Source organism: Heterodontus francisci, chromosome 45 (genome assembly GCF_036365525.1).
Source record: "Heterodontus francisci isolate sHetFra1 chromosome 45, sHetFra1.hap1, whole genome shotgun sequence".
Taxonomy (NCBI): Eukaryota; Metazoa; Chordata; class Chondrichthyes; order Heterodontiformes; family Heterodontidae; genus Heterodontus; species Heterodontus francisci.
Genome location: NC_090415.1, coordinates 2,874,778 through 2,892,385, shown reverse-complemented (window position 1 = coordinate 2,892,385; position 17,608 = coordinate 2,874,778). Strand labels below are relative to the sequence as shown.

The 17,608-nt window shown below is 52.4% G+C and overlaps 2 protein-coding genes across 2 annotated transcripts in view; both read right to left on the bottom strand.

Moving 5' to 3' along the window:
* Positions 1 to 3,559: 3,559 nt before the first annotated feature.
* On the bottom strand, positions 3,560 to 7,029 carry LOC137356184 (uncharacterized). The gene is made up of 4 exons (XM_068022031.1): positions 6,854 to 7,029; positions 5,790 to 6,074; positions 4,360 to 4,588; positions 3,560 to 3,833 (listed from the first exon to the last, which is right to left on the bottom strand). Exons 1-4 carry the CDS (start codon positions 6,948 to 6,950, stop codon positions 3,821 to 3,823), a joined length of 624 nt encoding a protein of 207 aa, XP_067878132.1. The 5' UTR covers positions 6,951 to 7,029; the 3' UTR covers positions 3,560 to 3,820.
* A 753-nt stretch (positions 7,030 to 7,782) lies between these two features.
* rpp21 (ribonuclease P 21 subunit) overlaps positions 7,783 to 17,608 on the bottom strand; it is a 57,311-nt gene continuing 47,485 nt past the window's right edge. Inside the window, exon 7 of the transcript XR_010971015.1 lies at positions 7,783 to 8,046. The gene's annotated coding sequence lies outside the window, so the exon portion shown is untranslated. The remainder of the gene's footprint in view (positions 8,047 to 17,608) is intronic.

Sequence of the window (17,608 nt, the reverse complement as noted above, 5' to 3'; positions counted from 1 at the left end):
TCTCATGCAACATAGGAAGACCGGAACAGGAGTAGGCCATTCAGCCCCTCTAACCTGTCTCACCATTCAATGAGATCATAGCTGATCCGCCACCTAACTCCATCTACCTGCCTTTGGCCCACATCCCTGATTATCTTTGTTTAACAAAAATCGATCTCAGATTTAAAATTAACAACTGTTCTAGCTTCAACTGCTGTTGGTGGGAGAGAGTTCCAAACCTCTACCACCCTTTGCGTGAAGAAGTGCTTCCGAACATCTCTCCTGAACGGTCTGGCCCTAATTTTTAGACAATGTCCCCGAGTTTTAGAATCTCCAAACAGTGAAAATAGTTTATCTTTATCTAGCTTGTCTTTTCCGGTTAATATCTTGAAGACTTCGATCAGATCACCCCTTAACCTTCTAAATTCTAGCGAGAACAGGTCTAATTTGTGTACTCTCTCCTTGTAACTTAACCCCCTGTAGTCCAGGCATCATTCTTGTCAACCTACGTTGCATTCCCTCCAAGGCCAATATATCCTTCCTAAGGTGTGGTGCCCAGAACTGCTCACAGTACTCCAAGTGGGGTCTAACCAGGGTTTTGTACAGCTGCAGCATAACCTCTGTGTCTTTATACCCCAATCCTCTAGATATAAAGGCTAGCATTCCATTAGCCTTTTTGATTATTATCTGCACTTGCTCCTGGCATTTTAAAGATCTGTGCACCTGAACCCCAAGTCTCTTTGGACATCCACTGTACTTAACCTCTTCCCATTTAGAAAGTACCCTGCTCTCTCCTTTTTCGGTCCAAAATGGATAATCTCACACTTGCCCGCATTGAAATCCATCTGCCACAGTTTTGCCCATTCACCTAGTCTGTCAATACCTCCTCGTAGCTTTATGCTGTCATCTAGACTTTCTAACTTTGTATCATCAGCAAATTTGGATATATGACTTACTATGCCATCATCCAAGTCGTTAATGAATCATGTGAATAATTGAGGCCCCAACACAGATCCCTGTGGGACACCGCGAGTCACATCCTGCCAATCGGAGTACTTACCCATTATCCCCACTCTCTGTCGCCTACCACTCAACCAACTCCCTAACCATGTCAACCCTCAACTCCTGAACCGAACTGGGACCAACGTCCTTGCTGGGAGGTTTGCTGTTGGGGGGGTGGGGGGGGGGGGGGTGTTAAACTAATTTGGCAGGGGGATGGGATACAGAGTGGAGGTACAGTCGGGTGTGTTGTACAAGCAAATATAAATGTGAAGTTAAGTCAGTCCGGAGGACAAAGTAAATGTAGATCTGTTAAGGCTCAGGCAGATAATGCACGGCTGGATTGTATCTATTTTCACACAAGGAGTCTTACTAGTAAGGCAGATGAATTGAGGGCATTGATTAACACAGGGGATTATGATATTATTGCTATCACTGAGACATTGTTGATGGAGGGGCAGGACTGGCAACTCAATATTCCAGGGTGTAGAATCTTCAGACGTGATAGGGAAGGGGGGTAAAAGAGGAGGTGGCATTGCACTGTTGATCAAGGAGTCAATTACTGCAGTAAGGAGGGATGATATCTCAGAAGGTTCCTCAAATGAGGCCATATGGGTAGAACGTAAAAACAAAAAGGGGGCAATCACTTGGCTGGGAGTGTACTGCAGGCCACCAAACAATCAGGGAGAGATAGAGGAGCAGATACGTAGGCAAATCTCAGAGAGGTGCAAAAATAATAGGGTAATGATAGTAAGGGATTTCAACTTCCCCGATATCAGAGGGAATAGTATTAGAGCAAAAAGCTTAAAGGGGGCGGAATTCTTCAAGTACATACAGGAGAGCTTTTTGAGCCAGTACGTAGAAATTCCTACAAGAGGAGGGGCGGTACTGGACCTAATCCTAGGGAATGAAGCCGGACAAGTGGTAGAAGTGTCAGTGGGGGAGCATTTCGGGGATAGTGACCATAACTCTGTAAGATTTAAGGTAGTTACGGAAAAGGACAAAGGTAGACCAGAAATAAAAGTACTGAATTGGGGGAAGGCCGATTTCAATATGATAAAACAGGATCTGGCCAGAGTGGACTGGGAGCAGCTACTTGTAGGAGAGTCTACATCAGACCAGTGGGAGTCATTCAAAAAGGAACTAGTGAGAGTTCAGGGCCAACATGTTCCTGTAAAGGTGAAGGGTAGGACCAAGAAGTCCAGGGAACCCTGGATGTCAAGGGATATAGAGGATTGGATAAGGAAAAAAAAGGAGGCTTGTGGCAGATTCGGAGCGCTGAAAACAGAGGAGGCACTAGAGATCAAAGTGACAATCTGTGTGGAGCCAGAGGATGTAGGTGAGGTTTTAAGTGATTATTTTTAATCTGTGTTCACTATGGAGAGGGATGATGTAGGTGTCGAGATCAGGGAGGGGGATTGTGATATACTTGAACAAATTAACATTGAAAGGGAGGAAGTATTAGCTGTTTTAGCGGGCTTAAAAGTGGATAAATCCCCAGGCCCAGATGAGATGTATCCCAGGCTGCTATGTGAGGCAAGGGAGGAGATAGCAGGGGCTCTGACGCAAATTTTCAAATCCTCTCTGGCCACGGGAGAGGTACCAGAGGACTGGAGGACAGTGATTGCGGTACCATTATTCAAGAAGGGTAGCAGGGATAAACCAGGTAATTACAGGCCGGTGAGTCTAACATCAGTGGTAGGGAAACTACTGGAAAAATTTCTGAGAGACAGGATTAATCTCCACTTGGAGAGGCAGGGATTAATCAGGGATAGTCAACATGGCTTTGTCTTTGCAACTAACTTGATTGAATTTTTCGTGGAGGTGACGAGGTGTGTAGATGAGGGTAGAGCAGTTGATGTAGTCTACATGGACTTCAGTAAGGCTTTTGATAAGGTCCCACATGGGAGATTGGTTAAGAAGGTAAGAGCCCATGGGATCCAGGGTAATTTGGCAAATTGGATGCAAAATTGGCTCAGTGGCAGGAGGCAGAGGGTGATGGTAGAGGGTTGTTGTTGCGAGTGGAAGCCTGTGACCAATGGTGTACCACAGGGATCGGTACTGGGACCCTTGCTGTTTGTAGTGTACATTAATGATTTAGACGTGAATATAGGAGGTATGATCAGTAAGTTCGCAGATGACACGAAAATTGGTGGTGTAGTAAATAGTGAGGAGGAAAGCCTTAGATTACAGGACGATATAGATGGGCTGGTAAGATGGGCAGAGCAGTTGCAAATGGAATTTAATCCTGAGAGGTGATGCATTTTGGGAGGACTAACAGGGCAAGGGAATATACAATGGATGGTAGGACCCTAGGAAGTACAGAAGGTCAGAGGGACCTTGGTGTACTTGTCCATAGATCACTGAAGGCAGCAGCACAGGTAGATAAGGTGGTTAGGAAGGCATCCTTGCGCTCCTTAAGATCGCTTGTTTCCACTTCTGGAGCATCGCCCGACTCCGCCCCTCGCAGCTCATCGACTGCTGAAACCCTCGCCTGTGCCCTTTCTCCCCCTTAATCGCTTCTCTCCACATTCCAACTTATTTCAATTCATTGATGTGCAGATTTGTTGAGTAATGTCACAGTTTATTGATTAATTAATCTCCCAGGTGATTCCCCGAGGAGTTGCTCTGCACAGGGCCGCCATGGGGCGGCTTGCGGGATCTTGCTGTGCGCAGTCCCACGGGTTATTGTGACGGTGAAGCGGGCATTAACAGTAAATATAATCAGCTCGCTGGAACCAGCCCTTCTCTCAGGTGCATCCAATTCCACTGACTCGACATTAGCGGCTGTTTCCCCCTGAGGGATCATTCCCGGCAGCATCTTCATGGTCCTCGACCCGTGTTAAATCATCAAACTATAGGAGGAAGAACAGGCGTTAAAACAATGTTACGCAGGAGCCCCCAGTCAGTCAGAAATCCCACAAAGTCTTCAGCCAAACACTCCCAGGGCAGGTACAGCACAGATACAGATACAGAGTAAAGCTCCCTCAACATTGTACCCTTCCAAATGGGCCTCCTCCTGTTCCGACATCGCCCACAGTGGGCAGCACAGTGGGCACAGAACGCCCAGTGTGTGCGCCCCCCCCACCCCCTGCCAGCACATTCCCAAGGGGCCTCGGGCCCCACGACACCCTCTTGACAGAGGGGTGTGACAGGGAAATGTTGACATAGCAATTCACAATGGGGAGCACTGCCGGAGCCTGGGCCGGCCGTGCCCGCCGCATCCCGGGAATGTATTGAAGGGAGAGAGAGAGGGGGGGCCGCGGCCTGGAGACGCCAGCAAACTGGGAAAGGAGTCTTCCACCCCAGGTGTTTATCATCAGAGGCTCGCTGCGTTGGGAAAACCTTTCAGCCCCCTCCTCCGTCTTCGCGTAAGCACACCGGTAGGCGTAGTTCCCGCTGCGTGTTACGTTCCGGATGTCAAAGGCGACAGACCGATTCCCGGCTTCGGCTTCCTTGCTCAGGACGGGCAACAAGCCAAGGTTCTGGTACAGGAGGAATCTCTGGCCCGTCTCCTCCGGCGGGGCCCGGCATTTGATGATGATCGACTCGCCCGCCAGAAACACCCTGTTGTCCCCCTCCAGAAAGATGGACGGCCTCGGAAGGTCACCTGAAAAGGAGAAGGCTCCATTTCAAGAGAGGAGACGTGGGAAGTCCCTTTAAGATCGAGCAACTTTCATTTATATAGCGACTTCTGACCCCCGAGCCCGCAAAAGGAGATGTTGAGGGGCGGGTGACCAAAAGCTCGGTCGCAGAGGGAGGTTTCAAGGAACTTCTTAAAGGAGGGGAGAGGGAGGGAGAGAGAGAGGCGGAGAGGTTCAGGGAGGCAATTCTGGAGCTCAGGACCCCCCGGGGCAGCTGAAGGCACAGCCACCAATGGCGGAGCGATGGGAAGCGGGCGATGCTCAAGAGGTCGGGATTAGAGGAGGGCAGAGATCTCGGAGGGTTGTAGGGGCTGGAGGAGGTTATAGAGATAGGGAGGGAGGGAGTGAGGGGCCGTGGAGGGATTTGAACAGGGGGATGAGAAGTTTAAATCGAGGTGTTGTCGGACCCGGACTATGTTGTAAAAAGGATGTAGAGGCACTGGAGAAGGTGCAAAAAAAATTCACAGGGACAATACCAGAACTGAGAGGTCATACCCATTAGGAAAGACTGAACAGACTGGGGCTCTTATCTCTCGAGAAGAGAAGGCTGAGGGGTGACCTGATGGAGGTCTTTAAGATTATGATTGTAAACAGGGAGCCAGGGGCTCTGAAATGCAAATTTTAGCTGCAATTGTCAACGCCCGGACACAAAGGGAGGCGCAGGTGGTTTTTTTGCTACGGTCAGACTTGTGGGCTCTGAGAATTGTGAAAGGCCAAATGGCTTGTGATTTGGATATATTCGAAAGTCAACCTGAAGGGAGGGATGGGGGGGCCCAAGAGCTGGTACTGTGGAAACAATTTCTCTTGGATCACCGCTGCAGAAAAAGGCCGCTAAGATTTGAACGCAGGTCAAAGGGTCAATGCTCACAGCGGAGAAAAGACCAACAGGGTCACCAAACGTTGCCTGATTAACGGAAGGCCATCCAGTCGCACTTGTTCGGAAGAACTGAAGGGAGGAGGACACTGGCTTTGTTAAGGACACCGGGAGATTCAAACCATTGCAAACAGTCGGAGTTTGGGACATTTCTCTGCAAGGATTGTTTAATATAACAAGAGTCTCGAAGCACGAAATCCGGACGCGGATTCTCGCGTTGGGCTTGGGAGCTCGCATCTCCTGCTTGTAAGTTAACCCAAGGTTGTAACGCAACAGAGTAGGTGACTACTTACCGATTTCAGTCACCCTGACGCCTTGGCTGAACGGGGACTCAAACCATTTCGTCGGGGTTGACAGTGCGTACTTGCACTGGTGGAGCCCCTGTCGGTCGGAGCCGGGAACGCGGACCGTTTGAAAGCTGTGGGCTGCGTCGGCCTGGGCCGCGTTCCCGTCTCGATAGAAGTAGAATAAGCCTTCCAGCTCCTGTAGCTCTCCCTTGCAAGTCATCGTCATGATTTGCTCTTTCCAATAGATGCCGGACGTCACGTTAAGAATCAGCTCCGGCTTCGAGAGGGGATCTGCGATTAGCGAAAGAAAAGTTGAGAAAGAAACAAAGAGGGGCAAGAAAAACACGCTGTCTTTTTTCCACAGCGTCTTCCAAACCCGCGACCCCTGCCACCTAGAAGGACGAGGGCAGCAGACGTGATGGGAACACCGCCACCTGCAAGTGCCCCTCCGAGCCTCACGCCATCCTGACTTGGAACTATATCGGCCGTTCCTTCACTGTCGCTGGGTCAGAATCCTGGAACTCCCTCCCTAACAGCACTGTGGGTGTATCTACCCCACACGGACTGCAGCGGTTCAAGAAGGCAGCTCACCACCACCTTCTCAAGGGGCAATAAATGCCAGCCTTGCCAGCAACTGTGACATCCCACAAATTAATTTTTTTTTCAAAAAAATAAAGGGTTATCTGTGCAATGAGACATGGTTAATTAATAACTTGTAGCCAAGGAGACTCTGGGGAAGATTGATCATAATATGATAGAATTCTAGGTTGAGTTTGAGAGTGATGCAGCGAAGGCTGAAACTAAATTCAATTCGAGAAAAGGAGCTATATCAGTGAAAGTCAGCGATGCTGGGGAAGAGTGATCATAATATGATCAAATGCAATGTTGAGTTTGAGAGTGATGCAGTTAAGTTTGATACTGCATTCAATCCGAGAAAAGGAGCTGTGTCTGTGAAAGTCACTATTGGTCTTTCTGGCATTGCTGGCAACTCCCATGATGCAACTCTGGGCAAAGGGGTTGGCCGCCAACTGGGGATGGGGGACAAAGAAGGAGCAACTGGAGGCACTTACTCCGCGTAGTTATCGCCAGCAAGTTACTGCGCCCTGAAAAGACCAGCCTGTCCATCAGCCGTCTCTGATAGGCACACGAGAAATACTCCCGTGCCATTCCTAATGGCGTCCCTGGTGTCGAAGGTGATGGAAAACATCAGGTCCCTGGGCTTCTTGGATGTCAGTGGCTTGTCCTGGCTATCTTTGTAGAGGTAAAAGGGGCTGTCCCGGTCCCGAAAAGCCCCATCACACACGACCCTCACAGACTCGCCCACCTCGAACATCCTGGTCACTCCTTCTAGATACAGGTAGGGTTTCACCAGAGGCTCTGTAAAGACAGTGGAAAAGAGAAAACGGCAACTTTGGGAACCTTTGTCGGATGGTTAACCTGCCCGTGACATGCCTTTTGGCATGGCTTGCTACTATAATGATAGCACCCTGCATCTCTATAGCGACTTTAACAGAGTAAAACATCCCCAAGGATGCTTCCTAGGAGTAATTATCAAACACAATTTGACCCCGAACTGCATCAGGAGATATCAGAGGAGAACAGAGATCTCGGAGGGATGTAAGGGGCTGGAGGAGGTTACGGAGATAGGGAGGGGTGAACAAGGGGCCTAAAATAACCCAGCTCTACCTTACCGCCGCTCCTCTCTCGACTCCTCCACAGCCTCAAATTCATCAGACTGTTACTCTCATGCCAGCGCTGTCAGATGGGAGCCGCGTGGCCAGATTATGGGATCGGTTGTCTCGAGCACGAGCACCTGAACCCAGGAATTTCCAAGCCCAAGGTAAGGGTGATGCCCAGGATGGAGCCAAAGCCTCCCAAAAGGTAAAGCCCCGAGGAGCTATAATCGTGCCCCCCCCCCCCCACCAACTAAGTTGAGGACTGGCGCCCGTCTTACCCTCCACGACGATCTTCACCGAGCTGCTTCGCCGCGACTCCATCTGTCGCTCCAACACCGTCACGATGTAGCCGCACGCATAATGCTCGGGCGCCTCGGCCGGCATCGCAGTGACGTCGAACATGGCAGAGCGGGCGCATGCTCTGGCAGACTGCAAAGCCACCGGCTCCTTGGTGCCCCCTTGGTAGAGCAGGAAGGTGGCGCTCCCAGCGACGGGGGAGGGCGCCGTGCACGTGACGCTCACGACCTCGCCTTTGATGAAGATGCGGTAGGGTCCCGTGGGTCCGATGCTGGGCTCCGGAGGGCCCTCTGCGTGACAGAACCGGCACAGCGTTAGTCGCGTTACCATTGCGGCGCAGGTGGCCGACGACTAGAACTTAAGGCGCTTCAAAGACACATTTCAGAGACCACCCACCACCCCTACCCCTGCCATTTTCCGGGATGGGACGTTAAACCAAGGGCCCCCATCTACCCTCTCAGGTCCTGGACTGCTATAGATGTTCAAGCTGTTGGGATGAAACTAGAGGGGCGGGGGGGGGGGGGCAGAACAAAAGTTGCGCCCACCAACCACAGTCACGGATGTCGGATTGCTACGTTCCGAGTGTATCACGCGCCCCGACACCCGTCTCCAGTAAGAACACATGTAGTCCTGTGTCCCAACCGCGGCGATGTCCCGGACCTCAAACGTGGCAGATTTGCCCGAGTAGGCAGCCCTCTGCGAGCGAACGGCTCCCGACTCACCCCCCCCCCGGTAGAGATCAAGGTGGTGCCCACCGTTGGGCGTCCGAGCCGTGCAGACCAGGCGCAGGGGCTCTCCCTTCACAAACACTTTCACCTGACTCTGCTGACGGAGGGTTGGCTTGACATTCGGGTCTAGCAGCGGGAAAAAAAACATCGGGGGGTGGGGGGCGGAATTAGATTTCTACAGCCGCGCTGCAGCTGTAGATCACACCTCTGGCTAAACCCTTTCACACACACGCACACGCCAAGAAAGAACTTGGGCGAGAGCCAGGAAAATGTAGTAAATATCAAGGAGGATGTAGACAGGGCGGGGAACTGGGCAAGCAGGCGGCAGATACAGTTTAACCAAGAGACGTGTGGAAGTGATACAATTTACTAGGAAGAATGAGGAGAGACGAGAGAAGCTAAGTTGTGCAATTCCAAAGTGAGTGCATGAACAGAGAGACCTGGGGGGGGTGGGGGGGTGGTGGTGGTGTATGTAAATAAATCGTGCAAGGTGACAAGACTAGTTGAGATGGTTGCTAAAACAGCAGATGGGATCCTGGGCTTTATAAGTAGAGGCATTGATACAAAAGCAAAGAGGTTACACTAAACCCTTTATAAAACACAGGTTAGGCCCCCCCACCCCTCAGATGGAGTACTGTGTCCAACTCCGGGCACCACACTTAGGAAGGATGGCGAGGGCCTTGGGAGGGTGCGGACGAGGTTGAGCCGGAATAGTCCCAGGGACGAGGGACTTCAGTTAATGTCGAGAGACTGGGAGAAGCTGGGATTGTTCTCCTGAGAACAGAGAAGGCTAAGAGGGAGATTCAATCGGGGCGTTCACCACCAGGAAGGGTTTGGATGGAGTAAATGAGGAGAGACTGTTTCCCAGCGGCGGGAGGGTGGGGAACCGGAGGGACGAGGCGAGAAGGAAATTGGCAAAGGAGGGAGGGAGACGAGGAAGCATTATTTGACGTTGGGATCTGGGATGCGCTGCCCGGAAAGGGAGAAATACTAGAAGTGGAAAAATGAAGAAGGATACGGGGACAGAGCAGTGGGATCAGTTGGATCACTATTTCACAGAGCGTGATGGGCCGAATAGCTTCCTTCTGTTACACGCACAATGTTTCCCATTGTAAGTTCCTATGTCAACTTTCAGAATGGGAAATGCCTATGTAAACAGGTCACGCTGCAGTTACCTGCATAGTTTGCACCAATTTATGAGTCACCGCCAATCTCTGCTACGCGATCATCTTCCACTTCGATTGGCAAGTGCCCACGCCAATCACTGGCGCCCTCAGTTCTTTGAGGGAGTGCGGTGGATAAAGGGGAACCGGTGGATGTACTGTACTTAGATTTCCAGAAGGCATTTGATAAGGTACCACATCAAAGGTTATTGCGGAAAATAAAAGCTCATGGTGTAGGGGGTAACATGTTGGCATGGATAGAAGATTGGCTAGCTAACAGGAAATGGAGAGTAGGCATAAATGGGTCATTTTCTGGTTGGCAAGATGTAACGAGTGGTGTACCACAGGGATCAGTGCTGGGGCCTCAACGTTTTACAATTTATATAAATGACTTAGATGAAGGGACCGAAGGTATGGTTGCTATATTTGCCGATGACACAAAGATAGGTAGGAAAGTAAGTTGTGAAGAGGACATAAGGAGGCTACAAAGGGATATAGATAGGTTAAGTGAGTGGGCAAAGACCTGGCAAATGGAGTACAATGCGGGAAAGTGGGAAATTGTCCACTTTGGTAGGAAGAATAAAAAAGAAGCATATTATCAAAATGGTGAGAGATTTGCAGAGCTCTGAGATGCAGAGGGATCTGGGTGTCCCAGTGCATGAATCACAAAAGGTTAGTATGCAGGTACAGCACGTAATAAGGAAAGCTAATAGAATGTTATCGTTTATCGCGAGGGGGAATTGAATATAAAAGTAGGGAGGTTATGCTTCAGTTATACAGGACATTGGTGAGACCACATCTGGGAGTGCTGTGTGCAGTATTGGTCTCCTTATTTAAGGAAGGATGTAAATGTGTTGGAGGCAGAACAGAGAAGGTTGACTAGACTAATACCTGGAATGGGCGGGCTGTCTTACGAGGAAAGATTGGACAGACTAGGCTTGTATCCGCTGGAGTTTAGAAGAGTAAGAGGCGACTTGATTGAAACATATAAGATCTTGAGGGGTCTTGACAGGGTGGATGTGGAAAGGATGTTTCCCCTTGTGGGAGAATCTCGAACTAGGGGTCACTGTTTAAAAATAAGGGGTCACCCATTTAAGAGAGGGATGAGGAGAAATTGTTTCTCTCAGAGGGTGGTGAGTCTTTGGAATTCTCTTCCTCAAAAGGCAGTGGAAACAGAGTCTGAATAATTTTAAGGCAGAGATAGATAGATTCTTGATAAGCAAGGGGGGGTGAAAGGTTATCGGGGGGTAGCGGGAATGTGGAGTTGAGGTTACAATCAACCGTGTCGAATGGCGGAGCAGGCTGGAGGGGCCGCGTGGCCGACTCCTGCTCCTAATTCGTATGTAAACTCACCCGTCACGAACACCCTCGGGTCCCTGCTGGGCGGGGAGCTGACCCACTCGCCGGTGATCTCCCTCCCGTACCGGCAGTGGTAGTTGGCCAATCTCCCCGAGGCGCTAACAGCGAAGACGGCTCTGCCTTCCCCGCCGAGGGTACGGCGGCTCGCGAGGAGGGTCTGGCCCCGGGTACAGGTGAAACGTGCCGTTCCCCTCCGCGTCCCTGCCCGCACAGGTGATGGTTATGGTATCCCCTCGGCAGTAAATGCCCGTCTTCCCGTCGAGGGCAATCTGCGGCTTCCTCAGGGCCTCTGCAACGCGGTGGGCGGAACACGCCGATGAGCAAAATGACTCAAGACCGCCCAGGCCGCCGTGCCTGTGCCAGCTCGGTGACGGAGCTCTCCAATTAACCCCACCCCTCCCCCCATCTCTTTCCCGTCACCCTGCACATTTTGCCCTCCCTGTCACCGGTCTCCCCTGCAGCCCCCGCGCCCCTGCGCGCCCAATCCTTTAAAATGTACGGACGCAGGACCGTCGGGGGAAATATCGCCCATTAACGCGGGATTACTAACCTTCAGGCGAAACGGTGTGTTCCTTGCAGAGAAGCACTGGCAGGGTAGCGGGGGAAAGACAAGAGCGATAACAGACGTCAGTTCCGCGTGCCAACAACAGCAGCAGAATTGCACTGAGGTGGCACCTTTTAACGCACTAAAACGGCCCCCGCAAAGGCACGCCCCCAGGAGTGATCCTTGGACGCGATTTGATCCCGCGTGAGGAGGTACTAGGGTCTGGCGACCAAAAACCCGGTCAAGGAGGGAGGTTTTGAGAAGGGTCTTAAAGGAGGAAACGGAGAGGGAATTCAAGAGCTTAGGGCTCCTCGGGGCAGCTGCAATCGTGGAATCCCAGGCTGACACAGCTACAGGAGGAGGCCATTTGGGCCATCGCCCCTCTACTGGCTCTGTGAACGAGCTATCCCGTTAATCCCACTCCCCCCCACCCCCCACCCTGCTCTGTCCCCATCTCCCTGTATTTACCCCTCAGTCAGTCACGTAACCACAACAAGCAGAGTGGATCAAGGGGCACCGGTAGATGTAGTATATTTAGATTTCCAGAAGGAGCCGAGAGCTGAGAGGAGCCGCCACGAAAGAGGAGTTGAGGTCTGGAGCAGATCACCCATCGTCTTCTCGCATGGCGGAGATACGTGAATCGGCAGCAGACTGAGGTAGCACGGATTGCGTCAAGAGGGAGTCGGGTGTCCTGGCGCTTGAAGCTATCACTGGAGTACAACCGTAAGGAAGGCTTCTGACAGACGTCCAGGGCTCTGGTGAGACCGCGCCTGGGGTCTGGCTGTGTGCGGAGAAAGGGCACGGGCGAGGGTTCCCGCGGCCGAAGAGCTGACACCGGGGCGGGGCCGGGCGACGTTGCGGAGGTGGAAACAGGCGGTCTCGGCCGAGGGGCGCGGATCGACTGGCACCCTCGCTACCCAGACTGCTCAACGTCTCGGGTTCAGCAGACCAGCCGAGGGGGCAGGAAGTGAAGGGCGTGTGAATTAACGTCAACTTTCTCTCAATTACCCTCCCGTTCGAATCCCTCCGTGGGCCCCACATCCCCTCCGAGATCCCTACGGCTCCTCCAATCCCCGGCCTCTCGAGCAACCGCCCCCCCCCCCCTCCGATTCTCTCTGCTCAGCCATCGGCGGCCGTTCCTCCAGGTGCCCTGGGGGGGGGGGGGGGGGGGCGGGGAAGCCCTCAACCTCAGAATTCCTCTGCTCAACGCCTCCCCCCCTCTCTCTCTCTCGTTCCCCTCTTAAAACCTCAGTCGGATTCTCCTACTGTTCTCGGTTTAATTTCCCCTTTCTGGTGCCAGCTCTCGGATTAATCCCCCCACCCCAGGTCTCTCTTGCCTCTTGCACACTCATCTGGGCCGATCGTCTGGGGTGTCGAAGACTCAGCTCTGTTCCTCACTTCAGCTGCCTCACATCTGCCAAGAATTCTCTCTCTGGCACAGCAAGATCGAGTTAGCTGGAGAGCCGAGGGGAGAGGGAGGGGGGGGGCCTGACGGCGGGGGGGGAACGGACCTGCAAATATAAAATGCATTTTTTCCCACTGTTTGTTATTCCCATTTCTCCATGGAGGGGAAGGGGGGGGGGGGTGCGGGAGCGGGCAACAGAGAAAGAGAAAGAGAGAGACAAACAAAACTTGCACGAGCAAGAGAGAGAGAGAGAGAGAGAGAGAGAGATGGATGTGCGTTTCTCTAGTGCCCGTCCCCTCCTCAGCACATCCTGCGGCACCTCCCGGCCGCGGAAGGGGTTTTATTCGAACTGCGGCGAGGTTTTAATGCTGGCCGAATTCGGCACAGCAAGATCCCACCAAAGGCGACGCGACAGCGAGTCAGATTGTTGGGTTTCTTTTCGGCGACGTCGGTCGAGGGTTCAATATTGGGGGCCCCCCCCACCCAACCGGCGGACGCTGAGGGGAACTCCCTTCCCCCTCCCTCCACCGCTCGTCTTCCAAAAGCAGCCGTGGGATCGTTTGCACCCACCCGAGAGGGCAGCCGGGGGGCCCCTCGGTTTGACGTCTCGTTCCAAAGACTGCACCTCCGACAGTGCAGCACTCCCTCAGTACTGACACCGGGGGAGTGTCGGTCTGGATTATGGAGATCGAGTCCTAGAGTATATACACCTCCCTCCGACAATGCAGCACTCCCTCAGTACTGACACCGGGGGAGGTCGGACTGGATTATGGAGATCGAGTCCTAGAGTTTATACATCTCCCTCCGACAGTGCAGCACTCCCTCAGTACTGACACCGGGGGAGGTCGGACTGGATTATGGAGATCGAGTCCTAGAGTTTATACATCTCCCTCCGACAGTGCAGCACTCCCTCAGTACTGACACTGGGGGGAGTGTCGGTCTGGATTATGGAGATCGAGTCCTAGAGTATATACACCTCCCTCTGACAGTGCAGCACTCCCTCAGTACTGACACTGGGGGGAGTGTCGGTCTGGATTATGGAGATCGAGTCCTAGAGTATATACATCTCCCTCTGACAGTGCAGCACTCCCTCAGTACTGACACCGGGGGAGTGTCGGTCTGGATTATGGAGATCAAGTCCGAGAGTATATACACCTCCCTCTGACAGTGCAGCACTCCCTCAGTACTGACACCGGGGGAGTGTCGGTCTGGATTATGGAGATCAAGTCCCAGAGTATATACATCTCCCTCCGACAGTGCAGCACTCCCTCAGTACTGGCACCGGGGGAGTGTCGGCCTGGATTATGGAGATCAAGTCCGAGAGTATAAACATCTCCCTCTGACAGTGCAGCACTCCCTCAGTACTGACACCGGGGGGAGTGTCGGACTGGATTATGGAGATCGAGTCCTAGAGTTTATACATCTCCCTCCGACAGTGCAGCACTCCCTCAGTACTGACACCGGGGGGAGTGTCGGTCTGGATTATGGAGATCGAGTCCTAGAGTATATACACCTCCCTCTGACAGTGCAGCACTCCCTCAGTACTGACACTGGGGGGAGTGTCGGTCTGGATTATGGAGATCGAGTCCTAGAGTATATACATCTCCCTCTGACAGTGCAGCACTCCCTCAGTACTGACACCGGGGGAGTGTCGGTCTGGATTATGGAGATCAAGTCCGAGAGTATATACACCTCCCTCTGACAGTGCAGCACTCCCTCAGTACTGACACCGGGGGAGTGTCGGTCTGGATTATGGAGATCAAGTCCCAGAGTATATACATCTCCCTCCGACAGTGCAGCACTCCCTCAGTACTGGCACCGGGGGAGTGTCGGCCTGGATTATGGAGATCAAGTCCGAGAGTATAAACATCTCCCTCTGACAGTGCAGCACTCCCTCAGTACTGACACCGGGGAGTGTCGGCCTGGATTATGGAGATCAAGTCCTAGAGTATAAACATCTCCCTCTGACAGTGCAGCACTCCCTCAGTACTGGCACCGGGGGGAGTGTCGGCCTGGATTATGGAGGTCAAGTCCTAGAGTATAAACATCTCCCTCCGACAGTGCAGCACTCCCTCAGTACTGGCACCGGGGGAGTGTCGGCCTGGATTATGGAGATCGAGTCCTAGAGTATATACATCTCCCTCCGACAATGCAGCACTCCCTCAGTACTGACACCGGGGAGTGTCGGTCTGGATTATAGAGATCGAGTCCTAGAGTATATACATCTCCCTCCGACAATGCAGCACTCCCTCAGTACTGACACCGGGGAGTGTCGGTCTGGATTATAGAGATCAAGTCCTAGAGTATATACATCTCCCTCCGACAATGCAGCACTCCCTCAGTACTGACACCGGGGGAGTGTCGGTCTGGATTATGGAGATCGAGTCCTAGAGTATATACGTCTCCCTCCGACAGTGCGGCACTCCCTCAGTACTGACACCGGAATGCCCCTGCTATCTACTCACGCGACCCAGTGTCGAATTGTTAAAAAGAGGCGATTGATTCCTGCCCTAGTTTTCCGATCAGCTGTAAAGATATGTGCAGGCTGGAAGCTCTCCTCTGTGACACTACAGCAGTCTCTCTGCTGGTGTCAGTATTGTACTGGAGATAGAGAGGGGACATTGTGTATCTCACACACACTCTCCCCCTGGGAATTTACACAGCCAGCACACAGTACTGGATAGACCTCAACAACAGTGTCCTTCACGTCAAAGTCTGCCTGACTGACCTGCAGGTCCCACACAGTTACTGCCCCACGCTGAGATTATTCTCTGTCTCTCACTCCATCCCCCTCTCTCTCTGTCTCTCTCTCTCTCTGTCTTTCTCTGTCGCTCACTTCATCTCCCTCTCTCTCTGTCTCTCTCTCTCGCTCTCTCTGTCTCTCTCTCTCTCTGTCTTTCTCTGTCTCTCACTCCATCTCCCTCTCTCTCTGTCTCTCTCTCTCACTCTCTCTGTCTCTCTCTCTCTCAGTCTTTCTGTCTCTCTCTGTCTCTCTCTCTCCCTCTCTCTGTGGTTCTCTCACTTCCGCTGCCTCTCTCTTTCTGCCTCTCCCTCGCTCTGTCTCTCACTCTTGCTCTGTCTCTCTCATCCTCTCTCTCTCTCTGTTTCTCTCCATCTTTCTTTCTGTCTCTCTTTCTCGCTGTGTCTCTGTCTCTCTCTCTCTCACTCTGTGTCTCTCTCACTTCCTCTGCCTCTCTCTCTCTCTCTCTCTCTGTCTCTCTCTCTCACCGTCTCTCTCTCTCTGTCTCCCTCGGTGTCTCTCTCTGTCTGTCTGTCTGTCTCTCTGTCTCTCTCTCTCTCACTCACTCACTCTCTGTCTGTCTCTCTCTCTCTCTTGCTGTCTCTCTCTCTCTCTGTCTCTCTGTGTCTCTCTGTCTGTCAGTCTCTCTATCTCTCTCTCTGTCTCTCTCTGTGTCTCTCTTTCTCTGTCTCTCTTTCTCTCTGTCTCTCACTCTCTCTCTCTGTCTCTCTCTATGTCTCTCTCTCTCTGTCTCTCTCTCTCTCTGTCTCTCTTTCTCTCTGTCTCTCTCTGTCTCTCTCTCTGTCTCTCTGTCTCTCTCTGTCTCTCTCTGTGTTTCTCTCTCTGTCTCTCTGTCTCTCTATCTCTCTCTGTCTCTCTTTCTCTCTGTCTCTCTCTGTCTCTGTCTCTCTTTCTCAGTCCTCTTTCTCTCTGTCTCTCACTCTCTCTCTCTGTCTCTCTCTCTCTCTGTCTCTCTCTATGTCTCTCTCTCTCTGTCTCTCTCTCTCTCTCTGTCTCTCTTTCTCTCTCTCTCTCTCTGTCTCTGTCTCTCTCTCGCTGTCTCTCTGTCTCTCTCTCTCTGTGTTTCTCTGTCTCTCTGTCTCTGTCTCTCTGTCTCTCTATCTCTCTGTCTCTCTTTCTCTCTGTCTCTCTCTCTCTCTCTCGCTGTCTCTCTGTCTCTCTTTCTCTCTGTCTCTCTCCCTCTCTCTGTCTCTCTCTCGCTGTCTCTCTGTCTCTCGCTCTCTGTCTCTCTCTGTGTTTCTCTCTCTGTCTCTCTGTCTCTCTCTGTCTCTCTCTCGCTGTCTCTCTCTCTCTCTCTCTGTCTCTCTTTGTGTCTCTCTCTTTCTCTCTGTGTTCCTTCACCTTGGCCTCTCTGAAACAAGCACGTTAAACCCGGGACACCTCCTGATGTGCAGAAACCCGCAACCCGTTGGCCCCAGTCTCTCAGACCCTGCTCAGCCGCCCAGGCGGGCGCCCTTTCCAAGATGACGTGCGGCATCCACCACCCCCCCTTCGAGGGAGAGCGGCGGGGTTGGGAGAAACGGGAAGCTAAGAGGCCTACTATTCGACCGTGGGTGGCGGCGCAGAAGGCAGGGGAATCAGCCTCCTGGGAGGGAGTGGGAGTGGGAGGGGTGGGCGGGAGGGGAACTGAAAGCCGGGATAGAGGAGGCCCCTTGAACTGGGTGGAGGGGCAGCAGGGGACCGTGAGCGAGGGGGGCTGGTGGATTTGCCAGTTTACAAAACAGTCAGTGGTCGCTATGCTACCAGAGGACAGTAAAGTACTTGGAACATGCAAGAGGAATGCTGTATATGTTCAGGAATTTTTCACCCAGCTCCTACCACCCTCTCACTCGCAGTGGCAACCCAGCCTTCACATCCTTACCCTGGCACCGTGCCAGCCTACTTCCTGGGAA